The sequence below is a fragment of the Grammomys surdaster genome, unplaced genomic scaffold (genome assembly GCF_004785775.1).
Source record: "Grammomys surdaster isolate TR1022 unplaced genomic scaffold, NIH_TR_1.0 131, whole genome shotgun sequence".
NCBI lineage: Eukaryota > Metazoa > Chordata > Mammalia > Rodentia > Muridae > Grammomys > Grammomys surdaster.
This window is the reverse complement of record NW_021604589.1, coordinates 2904644-2921782: the sequence shown is the minus strand read 5'-3', so window position 1 is coordinate 2921782 and position 17139 is coordinate 2904644. Positions and strand designations below refer to the sequence as shown.

Here is a 17139-nt window from a genome sequence, read left to right as displayed (position 1 = left end):
AGAAAGGTAGGTCCCTGACACAGCAGCCTGGTAGGCTAGGACCCAGAGGCTGGACAGTACAGGGACCTAGGATAAAAAATGATATTCTGCTATACTCATAGATTGATCCCTAGCCTATTGTCATCAGAGAGGCTTCTCCCAGCTATTGGTAGAAACAGATGCAGAGACTACAGGTTCCAGAGTCACACCGCACCAAGGTCTAGGACAACTCTGAACGTGGCCGGAGGGGGTGCGGCCGGGGAGGACGAAGATTTGGGGCTGGGCTCTGCCTGGGCAAGCCTGACTTTCAACAGCACCAAATGAATGCTGGAGAGTATCATGTGGGCGGTGGGCGCACAGGCACCGGGACGCTGGATGCAGGATGTAGGGGAGGCTGGAGATAAGGGACGCGCGAGGGGCGGGGCCGATAGTAGTCTAGGCCACGCCCACTTGCGTCACAGATTGGAGGCAAGTGGTCAGCCTCTCGGACTCCACCCCTCTGCCGCCCCCCCCAACCCCCGTGCGCTTGGGGACCTCTCCTGAGCCGGTACCTTACTTAGCAAAGCGCGGGGAGGAGAAGGGGCCGGTCCCCCCCCACACACACACTGCAGCACTGAGACACGAGTCTCCTACCCTACCCCGAACCCTGGGGCAGGGGCAAGGGGCCCATTCCTTGTATCTGACTGGACTCTCCTGCCCCGCAGAGGCCTCCAAAGCCTCCAGTCCCCTCACCCAGCCCCCTCCCTGGTCCCACTAGTCTGGTTTGGAGGGAGGAGTGTCTCCTTTCTTTTCCCTACAACCTTGTCTTTCCTGCCCTCTGTCCTCAGTTTTAAGCCCTTCCCTACTTGTCTGCGTTTTTTTCTGTCCCATGGTCGTCTCTTTTCACTCTGCCCTCCCTTGTTTCTTTAGTTTGTTTGTTTATTTTTGTTCAGTGTCCATGTCTCTCCTGAGTCCCTGTCTTCACCATCTTCAGGGAAGGTCCCAGTGAAGGACCAGACTCTTTCCTCTTCCTTCCTAGTCCCCACAATGAATCCCCACAAAAATAAAAACCTAATTCCCCTGCCGGAAACGGGACCCTCTGCAGCACAGAACTAAACTTTTTTCTGTGTCTGAGGTGGCTATTCATATTCATTCAATCAAAATTATACTTTCTAAAGAGTTTTAGTCACAACAGAACAGCAAAATATTTTTTCTCTCTCCTGAAATAATTTTTATTTAAATGTTGAATTTTTTTTCAAAAAGTAATACTCCAACATGCCAGTGCTATCTATAGTTATTTGGTGAGATCCAGTTAATGGTGAAATAAACTTTGTAGAAATTACAGTATTTTGGGTTGTGAGACTAGCTTTTAATGGCTGAGCCATCTCTCCAGCCACTTCAGGATGGAGGTAGAAACCTAGTGCAATGGAAACTCCCAGGAATCTATGAAGATGACCCCAACTTAGACTCCTAGCAATGGGGGATATGAATCCTGAACTGGCTACCTTCTGTAACTACACAAATTTGCAAGTATAGGTATTGGGACACTAACCCACCCACCAATCCTTTGACCTCCATTTTTTTACTGCTGTCAAGAAGTGCTGGCTTAAAGGTAACACAGAAGTTGTGGGAGTGGCTAAGTAATGACTAGTCCAACTTGAGGGAACCAGGAAGGGTCCAGGAAAGGGAACCCATGTCTGACACTACCTGGAAGGCCAGGAGGGCCAGGAGCCACAGAGGCTGGATAATCTAGAGACCTATGATAGGAGTGAACACAACTGGCAATCAATCAATCAGTGAAATGATTCCTAATGATACTTAGCTATACTCTTATACCAGAGCCTAGCATACTCACCATCAGAGAGGCTTCACCTAGCAATCGATGGAAACAGATGCAAAGATCCCTAGTCAAACATTAGGCAGAGCTCAGAGAATCCTGCAGAAGAGGGAGAGGAAGGATAGGAGGAGCCAGAGGGCTCAAGGACACCAGGAGAACATGGCCCACAGAATCAACTTACCAGGGATCATAGGGGCTCACAGGGACAGAACCAACAATCCGGGAGCCTGCATGGCACTGACCTAGGTCCTTTGCATATATGCTACAGTGTGCAGCTTAGTGTTCTTGTGGGACTCCTAACAGTAGGAGCAGGGGCTGTCTCTGATACTATTTTTTGCCTGCTTTGGGGATCCTTCTCTTACTGGGTTGCCTCATCCAGCCTTAATACGAGGGGAGGTGCCTAGTCTTATTGCAACTTGATATACCATGTTTTGTTGATATCTCCAGGAGGCCTGCCTTGTTTTGAAGGGAAACAGATGAGTGGATCTGGGGGAGAAAGGAGTTGGGAGGGAAAGACTGGGAAGAGAAATTGCAGTTGAGATGTAAAATATGAGAGAAGCATAAATAAACTTTTAAAAAGAAATTATAGTATTACTTAACAGTTTCAGGCATTAAAATAATCCATTATACAGGCCAAAGTGAGCTCCCCAGAGGTTGGTAAGACATAAAAATGACTAAGACATCTTTATTTTATAAAAAGCATCATATCCACTCATGTGCTTGGCACATGGAAGACATTCCACACATGTTTACTGAGCTGAATGTACAGCTTTCCTTCTCCCAGGGAGAAAGGGTTTCCTGAGCAACTCACTAAGACAGTATCTGACCAGAGTATTTTTGTCATCTTTCTATAGCACCAAGATGAAAATATAGGTAGGGCCTCTGTAGGCTTTCAGAGATTAAAAACAAGGGAGTGCTGAAGTTGTGCATAGACACTGTATGGCTAGATGCTGCTTTGTGTAGCTTTCTGTGACCATCAGGATGAAATAATGGGATAAAGTCACTTCACTTCCTAACTTTGGGTTTTCGAAGTGAACTCCCTGTTGAAGGCCTAGAGCTGGAAGGACGTTTCTGGATTCTTCGACACAGTCGTGTAAACCTTATCCCATGCTCACAGTAAAATAAAAGGATAAATACATTGCCTTAATAATGCTTTTGGATTTTATACAAATCATGAAACCAGGTGAGCCATGGTGACAACCAGAGATTGTCCAGTGTTGTCTTTCACCTAGCCATCTCAGAATCCTCCAAGACTAGTCTATCAACCAGCCAATAAATACAGTGTGATAGGCTTTGCAAAGTGGTGGTAGGAACACTGCAGCAAACAAAACAATGAAACACTCCTCTGCTGAACAGCCATCCTCATGGTGAGGGTGGAATCAACAGGGACAAACAGACCACAAATTTCAGTCACAGATGTATTCCATCAATAAAATAGAATAGTGTAATGACACTGAATCTGATGTGTAAACTGTGACCCATGAGCCACAGGGTGCAGTCTGTTTTTGAACAGCCTGTGAGTTAAGCAGGATCTCTTGCATTTTAAATGTTTGGAACTAATGAAAACAAGGTTACCTGGTGCATAAAATTCACATAAATTAAAATTGTAGCATCTCTAAAGTTCTAATGGACCTCACCCCACCCTGCTACTTTTCGAACCATGACAACTGCACTTCTGACCTCTGTTCACCTTCCAGCAGTTATTCTAGTTTTCTTGCTCATCCTCAGGACATCCAAGCTCCTCCGTCTTTAGCCACTACCCTGAGGGTGGCCTCTGCCTCATTCAGTTCTTGCAGTACTATGTACAGACATAAATGACTTAAAAGAATCTCCCTCTTGATCACATGCATCCTGTGCCCCCTCCTTCACTTGAGCGCTTTTCATTATTATTGTCCCTGATATATCATAGATTGCATATTGTCCACTTCCACTAAGCACAATCAAAATACACATTCCAAGGGAGCTGAAATATTGGTTTATTTCTTGCTGCATTCTCAGATCCTAGACACAGTAGATAGTCAATAACACCTGATGAAAATAAATAATGAATTATTAAATATTGGAAAGTTGTAATGAGAGGTTCAGGAGCGTCTTTATGGGTTAGGACATCTCAACAAGCCAAAGCCTTCATGATGTTGAAGATGCTTCAGGCTTTATTTTGATTTATAATGCTCTAGTATCTTAGTAGGACCATAAAAACCAAAAACAAGAGAGAGAAAAGTGGATTTGCCACCATAAAAGCAACCCAAGCAGGAAGGCTAATTTTATTGCCATCTCCTTTCACCTCAATTCATTCCCAATTATGCTAAACTCCCACCCTCTGTTCATATCACATGATAAAAAAGAATTATTTGGGCTGCAGAGATGGCCCAGTGCTTAAAAGTATTTACTGCTGTTGGAAAGAACAGGAGTTTGGTTTCCTGTCGGGTGGTTAACAGCTTCCTGTGATTCCAGTTCTTGGGGATATAGCGCCCTCTTGTGGCCTCTGCAGGCTCTCACACTTATGTGTACATACCCGGACACAGATAAGCTTAAAATAAAACAAATATCTAAAAGAAAAAAAAAAAGAGTTGCCCTAAACATTACTCAGGAAAAATTTTATTGTCCTTTGCATTCCTATTTCTCTACTACCTTTGTGGGAATACTTGTGCCTGAGAGTTCCAGATCTTTTTACTAATAGTGCTTTATGGGTTCATTGTTTTTATTTCACAAGTTATCTTTGTGACAAGCTTATATCAACATTTTAGTCACAGGTGTTAAAAATTAATAAGGAAGTGTTACACATAGGATGTAAGAGAAGGTTCTAGTGTATCTTGGGTATCATAATATGTTAGAATGATGTAAAAGCTACAACAAAACTCATGGTGAAACAGAAAAATCGCTAAGATCTCATTGGTTCATCTGACTAAGAACAAAGCCAGCAAACTCTCCCATATATGACTTTATGACTTTGTGAGTGAGAATGGGGTAGGTAGGAGGAATGGGTTTGCTTTCTGGAATTAAAGATGGAAGGTAGTACCCATCAGCCTTATCCATGCAAATTACTTCTTAGACAGTTTCAAGAGAAGGCAAATGGCACAATAGTGAAGAAGTCCTGTGGGCCATGTGGATTTGGGGCTTATTCAAATCTCATGTGGCACTGAATGACTCTACCATCTATAGGCATTATAAGTGAGGTGGCTTAAACGATAGTATAGAGCAAAGCTAAAGAAGAAAGAAACTCTTCCAAAAGAGTTCTGAGAGCTACCATGACCTAGAATGACTCCTCTGCTGCTGTACTGACAGATCCTCATTGCTCAGTGGAAAAAAAGTCTATAGATACTACCTTTACCTAGCATCTTATAATGACTCCCAACATACCTGGTGACAACAATTATTTATTAAAGCAGCAAGAAGTCATGCTGGAGAGGTTATTGCAAATGGCAAAGCATAAAGCTGTTGGGAATCATTTAGTAAGTATCTAGAGGGTACAATAGTATGGTTAGATCTATAACCTAGGCTGTTGTGAGGTGCCTACCTTAGAAAACTATCTCCCTTCATTTCAACTGTATAAAGAACTTGAGAAAACAGAAACTGAAATACATCCCACATCTAGTCAGTAATCTGATTATATTAATGGAACAAGCCCAGGCAGGGTTTTTAATTTAAAAATTTTTAAGATTTATTTATTTTATGTATCTGAGTACTTTTTCTGAATATATGTATTGTGTCACACTTGTGCCTGGTGTCCACTCAGGTAAGAAGGGATCAGATCCCCTGTAACTGGCCTTATGGAGCCACTGAGAACTGAACCAGGGTCTTCTGCAACAGTAAGAAGTGCTCTTAACCACTGAACCATCTCTCCAGATCTTTGTTTCGCAAAGAAAGTATTAAGATTTTGGAAAAAAATTTGCCTCAGCTCACATGTTCAAAGCAATGTTGACCCCAAACAGCTAGTTTTCCAAGTATAAGCTGAAAGGCTAGAGCAAAATTAGGATGGCTTTCACTCAAATGACATTTGTCCTGGAAACTTGTAGCTATCTACATTCTTATAGTAGAAAAAAATAAACACAGATTCATAGAAGAGTACCACAGTCACTACATGTCTAAGCTGAATAAACAGGATAATTATTTAAGCTAAGAAGTTAAGTTCAGATTAGGAGGAAGAAGCAACCTGGAAATAGATTTAGCATCATAGTTATTCTGGAACAGATGTGGTCAGAAAAGGGAGAGTGGAGAAAAGGATGCTCTTATAGATTCAGTACTTAGGAGAACACATGATGATTTGTATAACAAATGACATATTCTTATATGCGAAGGCAAAAACTAATCAAGTACCAGTATCCTAAACTATTCCTACCCTGAATATGTCTCTATGATACATTTTAATTTAAATAAGAAAAACACCAACTTTAATAGATACCTTTGATCTTGTTTTCATTTAAAGAGGTGTGGGGGGAAGAGACTATATAAATCAAAATTATGCGTGTCATTATGTTTCATCACCCAGTAATGTGCATCCTCAAACTTCTATTTAATTACAGGCAGCACTTCATATAAGAAACAATGTAATTTAGCTGGGGGCCAGGTAGCTGTAAACTCACTAGATGTAGCTTCCTTATTTTTCAAGGGAAAATATAAGGGCATGGAAGAAGAACATTGAAAGGCATGTTAGTAAACACACATTGCACATCTGCCATCTGTTAGGGCATGTTTTCTATCACATGAAAATCCAGTCGGTTTTTCCTCACTGCCCCATTCAAGAAACTAAAATGGAAGCAGTAAATTTAAAACTTCAATGTGCCCAGGACACAGAGGATTCTGGTAGCTGTGTCTATAAAAGAGTAAATTCCAAACAGGGACAACTTCACTGGGGCGTAGGGTTGAAGACTGGTGTTAATGAAATGTCGAACAGCATCATGCTGAAGTAGAAAAGGCTTCTGTATAGCAGCCTGAATCTTTCAAGCTTTGAGAGTCCAAAATACACGTGGCAGAAAGGACATTTCTCAGCTCTACCTGACTCCCACCAGCCTTGATATTGGACCTCAAAGTCAGGCTGCAGGGAAAAGGGGATCCACTTTTGAGTATAGCTGACAGGGTGAAGACTGTCAATGGCGCCTGTTAGTCTTGTCCCATGAAACCTGGATGCAGAATTACTACCTGTTTATGGACTATATGCATATGGTGCTTCCCATGTAAAACAGCTCACATCCTCATGAACTAACTTTCCCCTCTGGGGGGTGATATGCTCCCCTCTATTGAAAATGCAAGCCACAAAACTCAAGCCCACATCTGATTTTTGTCTGTTCAGAGCCAGAGATTTCTATATCAGTCATGAATTAGTAGCATTCCAGTCAAAACAATTGCATCTGAGTCTGAGTCCTTTTCAAAACTAAAAAGGCTTGAAAGATACAAAACATGGAGTGAAAATGTTATTCTAGCAGTCAGTAGGCCCCTAGTTCGTCCTTTTTGCATGGTTCTCCATGTCTTGGGCTGTCCTTGATGCTTGCTCACAGAACCAAAGATTTGCTGACTGCTTAACCTTAGACCCATTTTTTTTTCTAAAGCAGAAGCACAGAAAACAAAAACAAACCCCAAGAAAACATTTTTTTTCCTGGATAGTAGCAATTGGTAATTGGTAATGAGCAAAACCAGACAGAAAACATCCATGAAAAACATTGTGATTTTCAATTTACAGAAGAAATTACTCAACATTGCTGCTCACAACCAACCTACAAACCAATGGCCCACAGAATTGTGTGTGTCATGAAGGCGAATCACAGCTTCATCAGAAAACCATTGTGCCATCTGCAAGCACAACTGGGAGCAAACTGGTTCCTTGTCAAAGATTTCCAGAATGCTCATGTTCTATCCCCATTCCAAACATATCCACTAAATAAAAATAGCCGTCCAAATTTTCATCCACAGGCATATTGTCAAACACTCATGGCAAGAAACTTATTAAGCTCCCCAAATAAAGCAGTCATTAACACACGCAGGCTAAGAATAGGTAGGCTTTTAGACTGTTTCAAAAACAATGAGGGCAAAGGACTTTTTCTTTGAAAGTCAATAAAGAGAAAATAGTATGCAAAACCAAGCTCACCTACCTTCACTGCTCCGTGTTGACTATTGAAGCCCTGCACCAGGCACATGTAGAACATCATGAAAATATTCACAACTGCCCATTCTCCATACATTTTGAATATTTTAAATGTCTACTGATGACTAAGCAGTGGTTTCCAGGCAGCTACTGAAAAGTGTTGCAAAAGGCATTCTCCAGAAGCAAAGTTTGAAGCCCCAAAACTTTACATGGAAAAAGAAATCACATGATCAGTTGTAATCAAAATCCAATGAAATGACTCGAGTTAGTCAAGGGACTCCCTTGCTGTCATACACAATCTTAGTATGGGAGAAAAAGATGAAAAATATTTCAAAGTTTCCCGCTGCAAAAATAATCAGGAGGTGGCCATGTCTTCCACTTGAAGCTAGAAATCACTCTATAGACATTTCTTATACAGAAAGTTGAGGAAGAAAAAAAAATCCCCACCGTATAGGCTCTAGGTTCTAGCTGCTTTATAAGGAGGTGGTATGACCACAGACACTTGCAGCTACAGCAGGCTGGAACCCAACTACAGATTAAAACTTTTTCACAAGCTTCAAGGAAGTCTGCTGGAGCATATGTCTCAAATCTGACAGAGTTTGGCAGAAAATGCTGAGAAGTCTTGGCTGGAATCCTGCTGTGTTCCTAGCAATAGCAGGGCAGTTTTAAAAGCTGACTCACATGGTCAGGACTGCTGTGTTTTTAAAAGCACATAGCCTGTAACATGAAACCCAGAACACAGTTCTGATGGCTGGGATGGCAGATGGACTGCAATAGGGAGGGCTTTAGATGCTCAGATATCTGCTGTCAGTGGCACAGAAAGCAACAAAAAAATGCTTTAAGAAAAACACAAAGGGCAGAGAATAAAAAGGCATCTACTCACATATAAAAAAGCACATGAAGATAGCAATTATTTTTAATAGGTGCTTAATAATTTCCATCAAATGAAGAACATTGATTTTAAAAAACAATTAAAATAATTTGCATATATCAGGAAATATCTTACATATAATACTACCAGTTTTTATTGTTTGTATCTTTCCTTTTTAAATTAGTTAAACCTGTTCTTTGACAATTTCATACATGAATATAATGCATTCTGAAGACTCATTACAAAAAAAACTTTTCATTTTAATGTGGAACTCTATTTTTTATTTTTGCATTTTCAAGACAGGGTTTCTTTATGTAGCCCTGGCTATCCCAGAACTCACTCTGTAGACAGATGGGCATAGAAATCAGAGATCCCATTTCTCTGACTCTCAGAGTGCTGGGATTAAAGGAATGCACCACTACATTCAGTTTAATGTGAAATTCTTCAGAAGTACCAGCTAAATCAGCTCTGGAAATTGAATATACTGAATGGTCAGTCCATCCAAGAGTCAGCACTTCAGCTCTTCATAGGTTTCCAATCTTTGACTTCCAGGTTTTGGCCCCCTCAAAACCATTTTTTGCATTCCTGAAATCAAGAATGGCCTCAGAAATTTCCTCATTGGTATTCATCACAAATGGACCTATGGCAGAAAGACATTCATGAAGTTGTAGGTGATAACATGTTCTTCTACCACTAGAAATGGTATGTATTTCTATAGCTCCTCAGTTAAAACAAAATCTAGGCATAGCTGGGCATCAATAGCCCATTTTCATACTGTTCAGTCATACAGGACTGGAATTTGAGTTTTGTGGCTAGGACTATAGGATTACATGTTATCACTCAAACCAGACTTAGATAAACAGGATTGAGACTCACTGTCTACTGAAGGTTCTTCACCAGTAATGACAATCCCTAACTCAGCACATTCTTTATAGTTGTTTGTAGAGCCTGAACTGATGTCAGGACCTGAACCAACCTGATATTATAAAACTAGCTAGATTGTAGCAGAGTTTTGGTCTCTGTCTAAGCAGTGAACAAGGCTATGCCTTTCTGGGATGATTCTAAATCTATTTTTGAAAACTAATGGAATTTTCCATACAACAAACAGAAGTCTTAATTGCTTCCAAACAACTTCCACATTTACATTTTTTTTGTAGTTCTCCAGAAGATACCTCCATTTACCCTATAGGAACCACAGATTAGGTCAAGTATTTAAGTTTGGCTAGTTTCTCTTTCCTGTCATGAGTCACTATCGTGCACTTGCAATTAAAGGGATTTTTGTTTTTATGTAAACTTTTTTATGCCTCTATTGTTTTATCTTTCATTTCCATCATAATTTCTCATTCCTCCACCATTCCAAAAGATACATTATACTAGTGTGACCATCTTCTTGCCAGGGATCACCAACACCATAGCTTTAATAAATTTTGCTAATACACTTCAAGTCAAGAAGCATTTTTTTAAAAGAAATATTTCTTAGTGTCAACCATTTTTTTTAATTCATCAAAGGGCTAGGGAAAGGACACTTTAGATTTTATCAGTCAAACAGATCAAATACTGGGTCAAGGACTCACTTGCTACACATAATAATTTTTCCATAGTTTGCCCAGGTGGAGCCACACCATTCTATGCCACAATTCTTTCTGTAGTATGTATCTATATCCTATTTTTGTCACCATACCATGTCTCCCAGTCTTATAAACTGTTCTTGGGTCACCTAGGAAGTTATGGGGAACAGAGGAAGCCTTGGCTGAATGTGTATTATTGAAAAGAACCAATGTCTCTACTCATGGGAATTAGCAAAACCTCCCTCAAGTCAGGCTCAGGAAATTAGCAAGCCTTCCTCTGGTTTGTGTGAGGACATTGGTAGTGCATGCAAAAAATAGCAACCACTGCTTCCTCATCCTGGATGACTACAACCTGAGACTGCTGCCCTGCAGAGACCTCCCACAGAGATGAGCTAACTTCTCTCCCCTGTGCTGTTGTGTACACATACACACAAAAGGTACTGAATTTCTGGGTTGGAGCATAGTCGATGGTACTCCATCAGATCAAGTACAGGCCAACTGTGTGTCTGTCTTTTCTTCATTCCCTTGTCACCCCAGTCAGGTTTCCAGAGTTGCTTCGAAGATTCAATAAATTAACACTTGCAAAACACTCTGACCAATGGCATCAATGCATATGTTAAGAAAATGAAATACCTGCATTTTTTCTCATTTGTAGAAGGGACATAACTCCATCAAAGTTAAAGTAGTTTTCTATTCCAACATGCTGTGACATCTATACCTAATGTCATCATTAAGAGCACTCAATAACAAGAGGAGCGGGCTGTTAATAATTCACAAAACCACAACCAGTCCCCAAGTACTCTCAAGATGTTTTTGGCTGCCTATAAACATACAAAGGCAAAAAAAAAAGAAAAAAAAAGAAAAGAAAAAAAAGAAAAGGAAAGGAAAGGAAAGGAAAGGAAAGGAAAGGAAAGGAAAGGAAAGGAAAAGAAAAGAAAAAAAAACACAAAAAACCCCAAACCTTAAAAAGAAGACTAAATTAAGGTAACCAAACAAAATGCTTTGCCTCTCAGTAACTGATGGTTCGAGAGGCATATATTTTGTCTGATTAATGTGGGCTTCTGTTTACAAGCATACCCGGTGTCCCCATGCTCAGAGGCACCAGAAGACGATTTACACACACGGTGCCTACCATTTTGCTTTGTCATCTTCATTCAACTGGACTCTTGTTTATAAGAACTGCTGTAGTAGGAAAGGGTCTAACATAAAAGGTTTTCATCCCAAGCACACTTCTCCACACATTCCAGTCAACAACTAGATGATGACCCTACTTCATTTGGTTGTAGTTTTCTTTGCAGAAGAACAATTTTATTCAGTCATGACAAAAGGAAGAAGGGACTATGAACCTCGGAAGGGACATTTTGAACTGTGCAAAATTAACATAAGATGTCACACACTAGGGGAATATGATTTAATACTCCCCCTAAATTATTGCTAGAAGAAAGAAAGAATACTTTCTAAATATTCAGTGCATGATTTAAATGTATGACCACCTGGGGCTTATCTGAGATCATTGTTTATGCCTGGGAATTCATGCCAAGTAATGGAACATGATGAGATCTTGAGTCATGTTTAATTAAATAACCAGTGAGCTGCACAGTATGTTTTGTAGGCAAAGGTATAAATAACAAGTTGGGTTCTAGGTACTTTTAGGGTTTTGTCATTTAATAAAGTGCCAATGATACAAGGCCATCAATATCCAGAGAGTTGAAGTGATTGTGTACCTCTACCAGCATTTCCTGCCTTCAGCTACATACAGTACTGCCTCCTCCATACACTAATTCTATTTCTGTTTCCTCAAAAATGTTTATTTTAAGTGTGTGTGTGTGTATTATAGGCACTTAGAAAATGTCTCTTCTTCAAGAGATGAATGTAGATATTATTACCATGTACATATTTTCTGACAATGGAGAAATGAAACCCACCCAGACTTCCTAGCTTCCTAGCATTACTACGCACACACACATACACACACATACACAGACACACAAGCAGAGAGAGACTTAATTATATGTGTATATATATACATATCCATACATACACATATGTGTGTATGTGTGTGCTCATGTGTGTAGGTATCAAAGGAAAAGAAAGTGAGCTAGAAAAATCAGCATTTTGGACTTACCATGTTGGACAACTGGTTCTCTTAATGGCTCCCCAGCAATTAAGACAAAATGGCTTCTTTTGGGGTCCTAAAGTCATCAAAGAAAGCATCAAACAGTGAATATGTTTATTTTTAAGGGTCAAATTGGAAACAAGTTATAGTTAAGATACAAATTAAGTGAACGGTGCTACCAAGGGCAAATTTCAGAAACATCTCCTCTGAAATCCTTGAAATGGGAGTGTTTATTCCTTAGGATGTTTAGTATTCTAGCAACTAGAATTCAGCAATAGGTCCAGACTACCAATGTATCAACATCTGCAAATTAAAGAAGGAAAATTGAAATTAAAGTCTTCTTTATGTTTGTGTGTCTATGTGTGTGTATGTAGGCCTGTGTGCATATATATATATATATGTGTGTGTGTGTGTGTGTGTGTGTGTGTGTGTGTGTGTGTGTGGAGGCCAGAGGTCTCTGTATGCAGGTCTATGTGCATATGTATGTGTGGAGAGGCTAGAGGTCTTTGTCAAGTGTCTTCATCAATACCTCTCCACCTTATTTTTGAAAACAGGGTCTCTCAGTGAAAGCAGAGCTCACCCTTTGCCTAGAATGACTGGATACTACACTCCAGGGATCTGTTTTGGCTTATCTCCCATGCAGGGTTACAGACATGTGCTATTATCACACTCAGCCTTCTACATGGCTGCTAGGGAACCAGACTCAAGTCCTTACTATTAATGGAATTCACTCACCAAACCATCTCCCCAGGACTAAAGTTATTGTCGTCTTTAATAGAGACATCTTCCCAACAAACTATCTGATCAAACAAGTTTATCTCTCATTAACAAAATCATTTTTTTATTTTATTGCCTTTTTTCCATTTATTTTTTCCATATAATATATTTTGGTCATCTTTCCTTTCCCTTTTATCCCACCTTCTCCCTAGTTATATAATTTCATGTTCTCTCTTATTCTTAAAAAAATCCCTCAAATCAACCCCCCAAAAGCACAAGTACACGCGCGCACACACACACACACACACACACACACACACACACAAATGTATGGAGTCCGTTTTATGTTGGCCAACTAATCCTGAATCTGGAGTGTAGTTGATATACACAGTGTCACTCCATGGAAGAAAACTGATTTTCCTTCTCCCAGTAGCTATCAATTGTAAATAGATTCTTGGTTAGTGGTGACACTTGTGACCATGTCCCCCTTTTTCCAGGTTGGGATTTGTCCAGTTTGAACTGTGTAGGCTATGTGCATGCTATCACAGTCTCTGTGAGTTCATATGTACATCAACTCTGCTATGTCTGGAAAACACTCTTTTCTTGGAATCATCTATCACCTCTGGCTCTTAAAATCTCTCCATCTCTTCTGCAACAATATAATATCTAAGATTTATTTATTTATTATTTATTTAATGTGGATGAGTGTTTTGTCTACATGCATGTCTGCACCACATGTGTGCCCAATGCCCAAGGAGGGTAAAAGAGGGTGTTGACACATCAGTACTGCTTACATATAGTTGTGAGCTGCCATGTGGGTGCTGAGAATCTAACCTGGATCCTCTTGAATGGCAACCAGTGCTCTTAATGGTCAAGCCCAGTCCAACACTATAATTTTTTAATGGAAATAATAGTTATACAAATCCAAAACCAAGACTTTATTGCTTTGTCACCTACTAAAGTAATATGAAATGTGCCTCAGCACATTTAAAATAAAACACATATACAATATAAAATGTATACATGTATGTGGGTATAATATTTGGAGAATTGTTTTTATAACCAATACATTTCTGGTTTAAAATCATATGACCATTCCATTATAAAAAATTAAATATTTTAAAGTAGCTACCATGCTGTGTGCTCTTGCAATCATATGGTGGTTAGTAGTGAATGGCAGGCAGGGGTGCTGATAGATTCCAGTTTGTCCTCATTCTGCTCCCTCCCTGATTGCTAACCCTTCTAACCCAAGGTATCCGCAGATCGATTTCCACAGCTCTGGCTGCATACATCTCCATCGGCTTCTCTTTCGTTGCATCATATTAGTGACTGACTGACTATGCTTAACTCTCTAGACTTACAAGATTGATGACTTCTCTGACTTCTTACATTCCTGATTCTTATGTCTTCAAGTTCCTAGCATCTCCTACTTGCCAATACTTTGGCTTGGAAGGAATTTTCTTGTGAGGGCCATATGGAGACACATCGTGACCTAACCAGAAAGGGGAGCACATAAAGAAGACCCAAGGCATCCCACAAACAAGAACTCTACTGGAGCCCAGCCTCCAACCTGCTCGTCACTTGGAACACACCAGAAAGCCAACAGAGGACCAACCACCATGATGATCAGAAACTGGAAACTGTTGTTATTTTAAGCCACTAACTACTAATAGTTAATTACAAATAGGTAATTGAGCATTCCATATTATTTTTATATTTTATTGTGTATTTTTCCAGTTTTCTCTCAGGCCTACCTAATTTTGAATCAGATAATAATAATAAACCAAATTACTATATATTTTTAAACTGTAAGTTTTAAAACTTCACTCACATCCTAATTATAAAGTATTTTCTAAATATTCAACACTATCCTAAATTATACAAAATATTTATACATTTCTAATACAAAGCTCTATTATCATAATTATACCAAATAGCTATGTGCTTCTACTAATACAAATCTCTTTAATTTGAAGTCATTCCAACGCCTAGTCTCAGAAGATTTATTTCTGTATTTAACAAAATTAATAATTAACCTCATTTTTTTCTACCCATTTAATAAAAGCTGCAAGAGAACTGCAATGTGCTTCTCTTTTTGGCTTCCATTAAAAAATGAGTAAGAAAGCATGGTAGAATGGTTTCTTCCAAAGTTTTCATCTGCTTCTCCCGCATCTCAGGGCTGGTGGCTTTTCACACCAGCACTTGGTTGATGCTTCAATTCCTTCTTCACAGGAGTCTAAGCATCCTCAGCTCTGCCATGTTCTAATCATCATTGCCTTACTGACTCATGTACCCAACTCACTCCCCAAATGCATACAAATAAAAAGCTGGCTGCAAATCAGTCCTTTGAAACCAGATGCCACCAAGCTCAAATATGGGCTCACCGGGCTCACCGTAGTCAAGTTACTTCTTTGCTGTAAGCACAGATCTCCATCCATCCCTTACAGACTCTTGCTTCTACAATGTTCTAACAGCTAGACATTGTGCTAGTTAGAGTTTGTTTCACATATTCTCTGATAAAACCTTTACCACAGGCAATGCTGGGAGGAAAGGGTTTATTTGGGTTACAATGTGTCATAAACAGAAGCCAAGGCATGAACCTGGAGGCCAGAACTAAAACAGAGACCATGGAGGAACACTGCTTACTAGCTCACTTCCAGGCTCATGTTCTGCTACCTCTCTTCCTTCTTCCCTCCCTTTAGATTTATCTATTTTATATGTATGAATGTTTTGTCTGCACACTTTACTGTGCACACGAATGCTTGGTACCCACAGAGGTGAGAGGGAGACAAGGTGATCCACTGGAACTCGAACTACAGATGGTTCTGAGCTTCCATATGGTTGCTAGGAGCCTCAACCACAGGACCTCTGCAAGAGTAGCCAGTGCTCTTAGAGGCTGAGCCTTTTCTCCAGCCCCTCTGTTACCTTTCTCAACAGCTGAAGCCCACTTGCCTAGAGATGCTAATATCTACCACTATGGCCCACATGCCTCCTATATCAATTAGCCATCCAGAAAATAACCCACAGACATGCCCCTGGCCAACGATATGAAGGTGATTCCTCAGTGGAGGTTTCCTGGTCTCAGGTGTGTCAAGTGGACAACTAAGATTAGCCAACACAACTGTCTAGTCTGTACAACAATTCAGAGAACCAAGAAAAGGAGGTATTTTTTTCCATAACTTATACCAAAATTCCGTGAGGTTTTAGGGATGTTTATGGTGTTTGCAGAGAGCTACCAGTGGACACAGCTGAGGGAAGTTTTCGTTTGGCATGATTTCTTCTTTTTCTTCTCTTTTTTTTTTCCAGTTTGATGTTTAATGACTAAGACCTCAATAGCTATTTTAACAAGTCAGTTATCACAAAGGATTTACTCTTTCAGATGTTTAGAAAGGCCTCTTAGAGACCTTTTTGAAAGGTTTTAGCATGCCAAAAGAGACAAGGAAAAGAAGATCGTACAACAGTGTTCTGTCGTGTTTGTTTTTGCTATGGCCAAGGAGATAAAATTGAGTTGGAGGGTCAGGAAGTAGAGGGGAAAGAGTTAACAGAGCCAAGAAGAATGGTTGGCCTGTGAGTCACGTACATGCTGACTGTTCAGAATGAAAATTTCCTAATCAGAAGAGAGGTCTTTGGGGAGTGATAAACATGCCCTGTTTCCACGTTGTGGAATGAGAAAGTGCTAAAACCAAAATCTTGACTCTGTTATATTACTCAAATAAAATGATGAATTTCCAGTTATTATTTGGACAGCAGGAGAAAAGGACACGTGCATTTTGTCTTAAATGAGAAATTATGAACCCTTTAGGAGTCGAAGAGAAGTTTTCCATCCCTGTAAAACCTGAAGGTTTCTGTTCCAAACTTCTTTCAGTGACTTTGCTACAGATTCACCGTCTGGGCAGGCCCTTCTTTAATCTAAGCCATATCTACTTTCTATCCCTCGCTTGAATTTTTTTTTTTACATTATTTACTGTGCACATGGGGTGGGAGTGCATGCAT

At 40.0% G+C, this 17139-nt stretch overlaps 2 protein-coding genes across 6 annotated transcripts in view; both read right to left on the bottom strand.

Moving 5' to 3' along the window:
- Positions 1-8277, bottom strand: part of Vegfd (vascular endothelial growth factor D) — a 28574-nt gene extending 20297 nt beyond the window's left edge. For 2 of the 3 annotated variants that reach the window (XM_028762136.1, XM_028762134.1), the window contains exon 1: positions 7882-8095. In XM_028762136.1, the coding sequence (XP_028617969.1) occupies positions 7882-7971 (90 nt within the window). In that variant the 5' untranslated portion in view covers positions 7972-8095. Of the gene's footprint in view, positions 1-7881 lie in introns of all 3 variants that reach the window. The other variant, XM_028762135.1, reaches the window with a different exon arrangement.
- Positions 8278-8772: 495 nt separating this feature from the next.
- Positions 8773-17139, bottom strand: part of Pir (pirin) — a 97189-nt gene continuing 88822 nt past the window's right edge. For 2 of the 3 annotated variants that reach the window (XM_028762148.1, XM_028762149.1), the window contains 2 exons: positions 12439-12505; positions 8941-9385 (listed from right to left, as the gene is read on the bottom strand). In XM_028762148.1, the coding sequence (XP_028617981.1) occupies positions 9270-9385; positions 12439-12505 (183 nt within the window). In that variant the 3' untranslated portion in view covers positions 8941-9269. Of the gene's footprint in view, positions 9386-12438; positions 12506-17139 lie in introns of all 3 variants that reach the window. The other variant, XM_028762146.1, reaches the window with a different exon arrangement.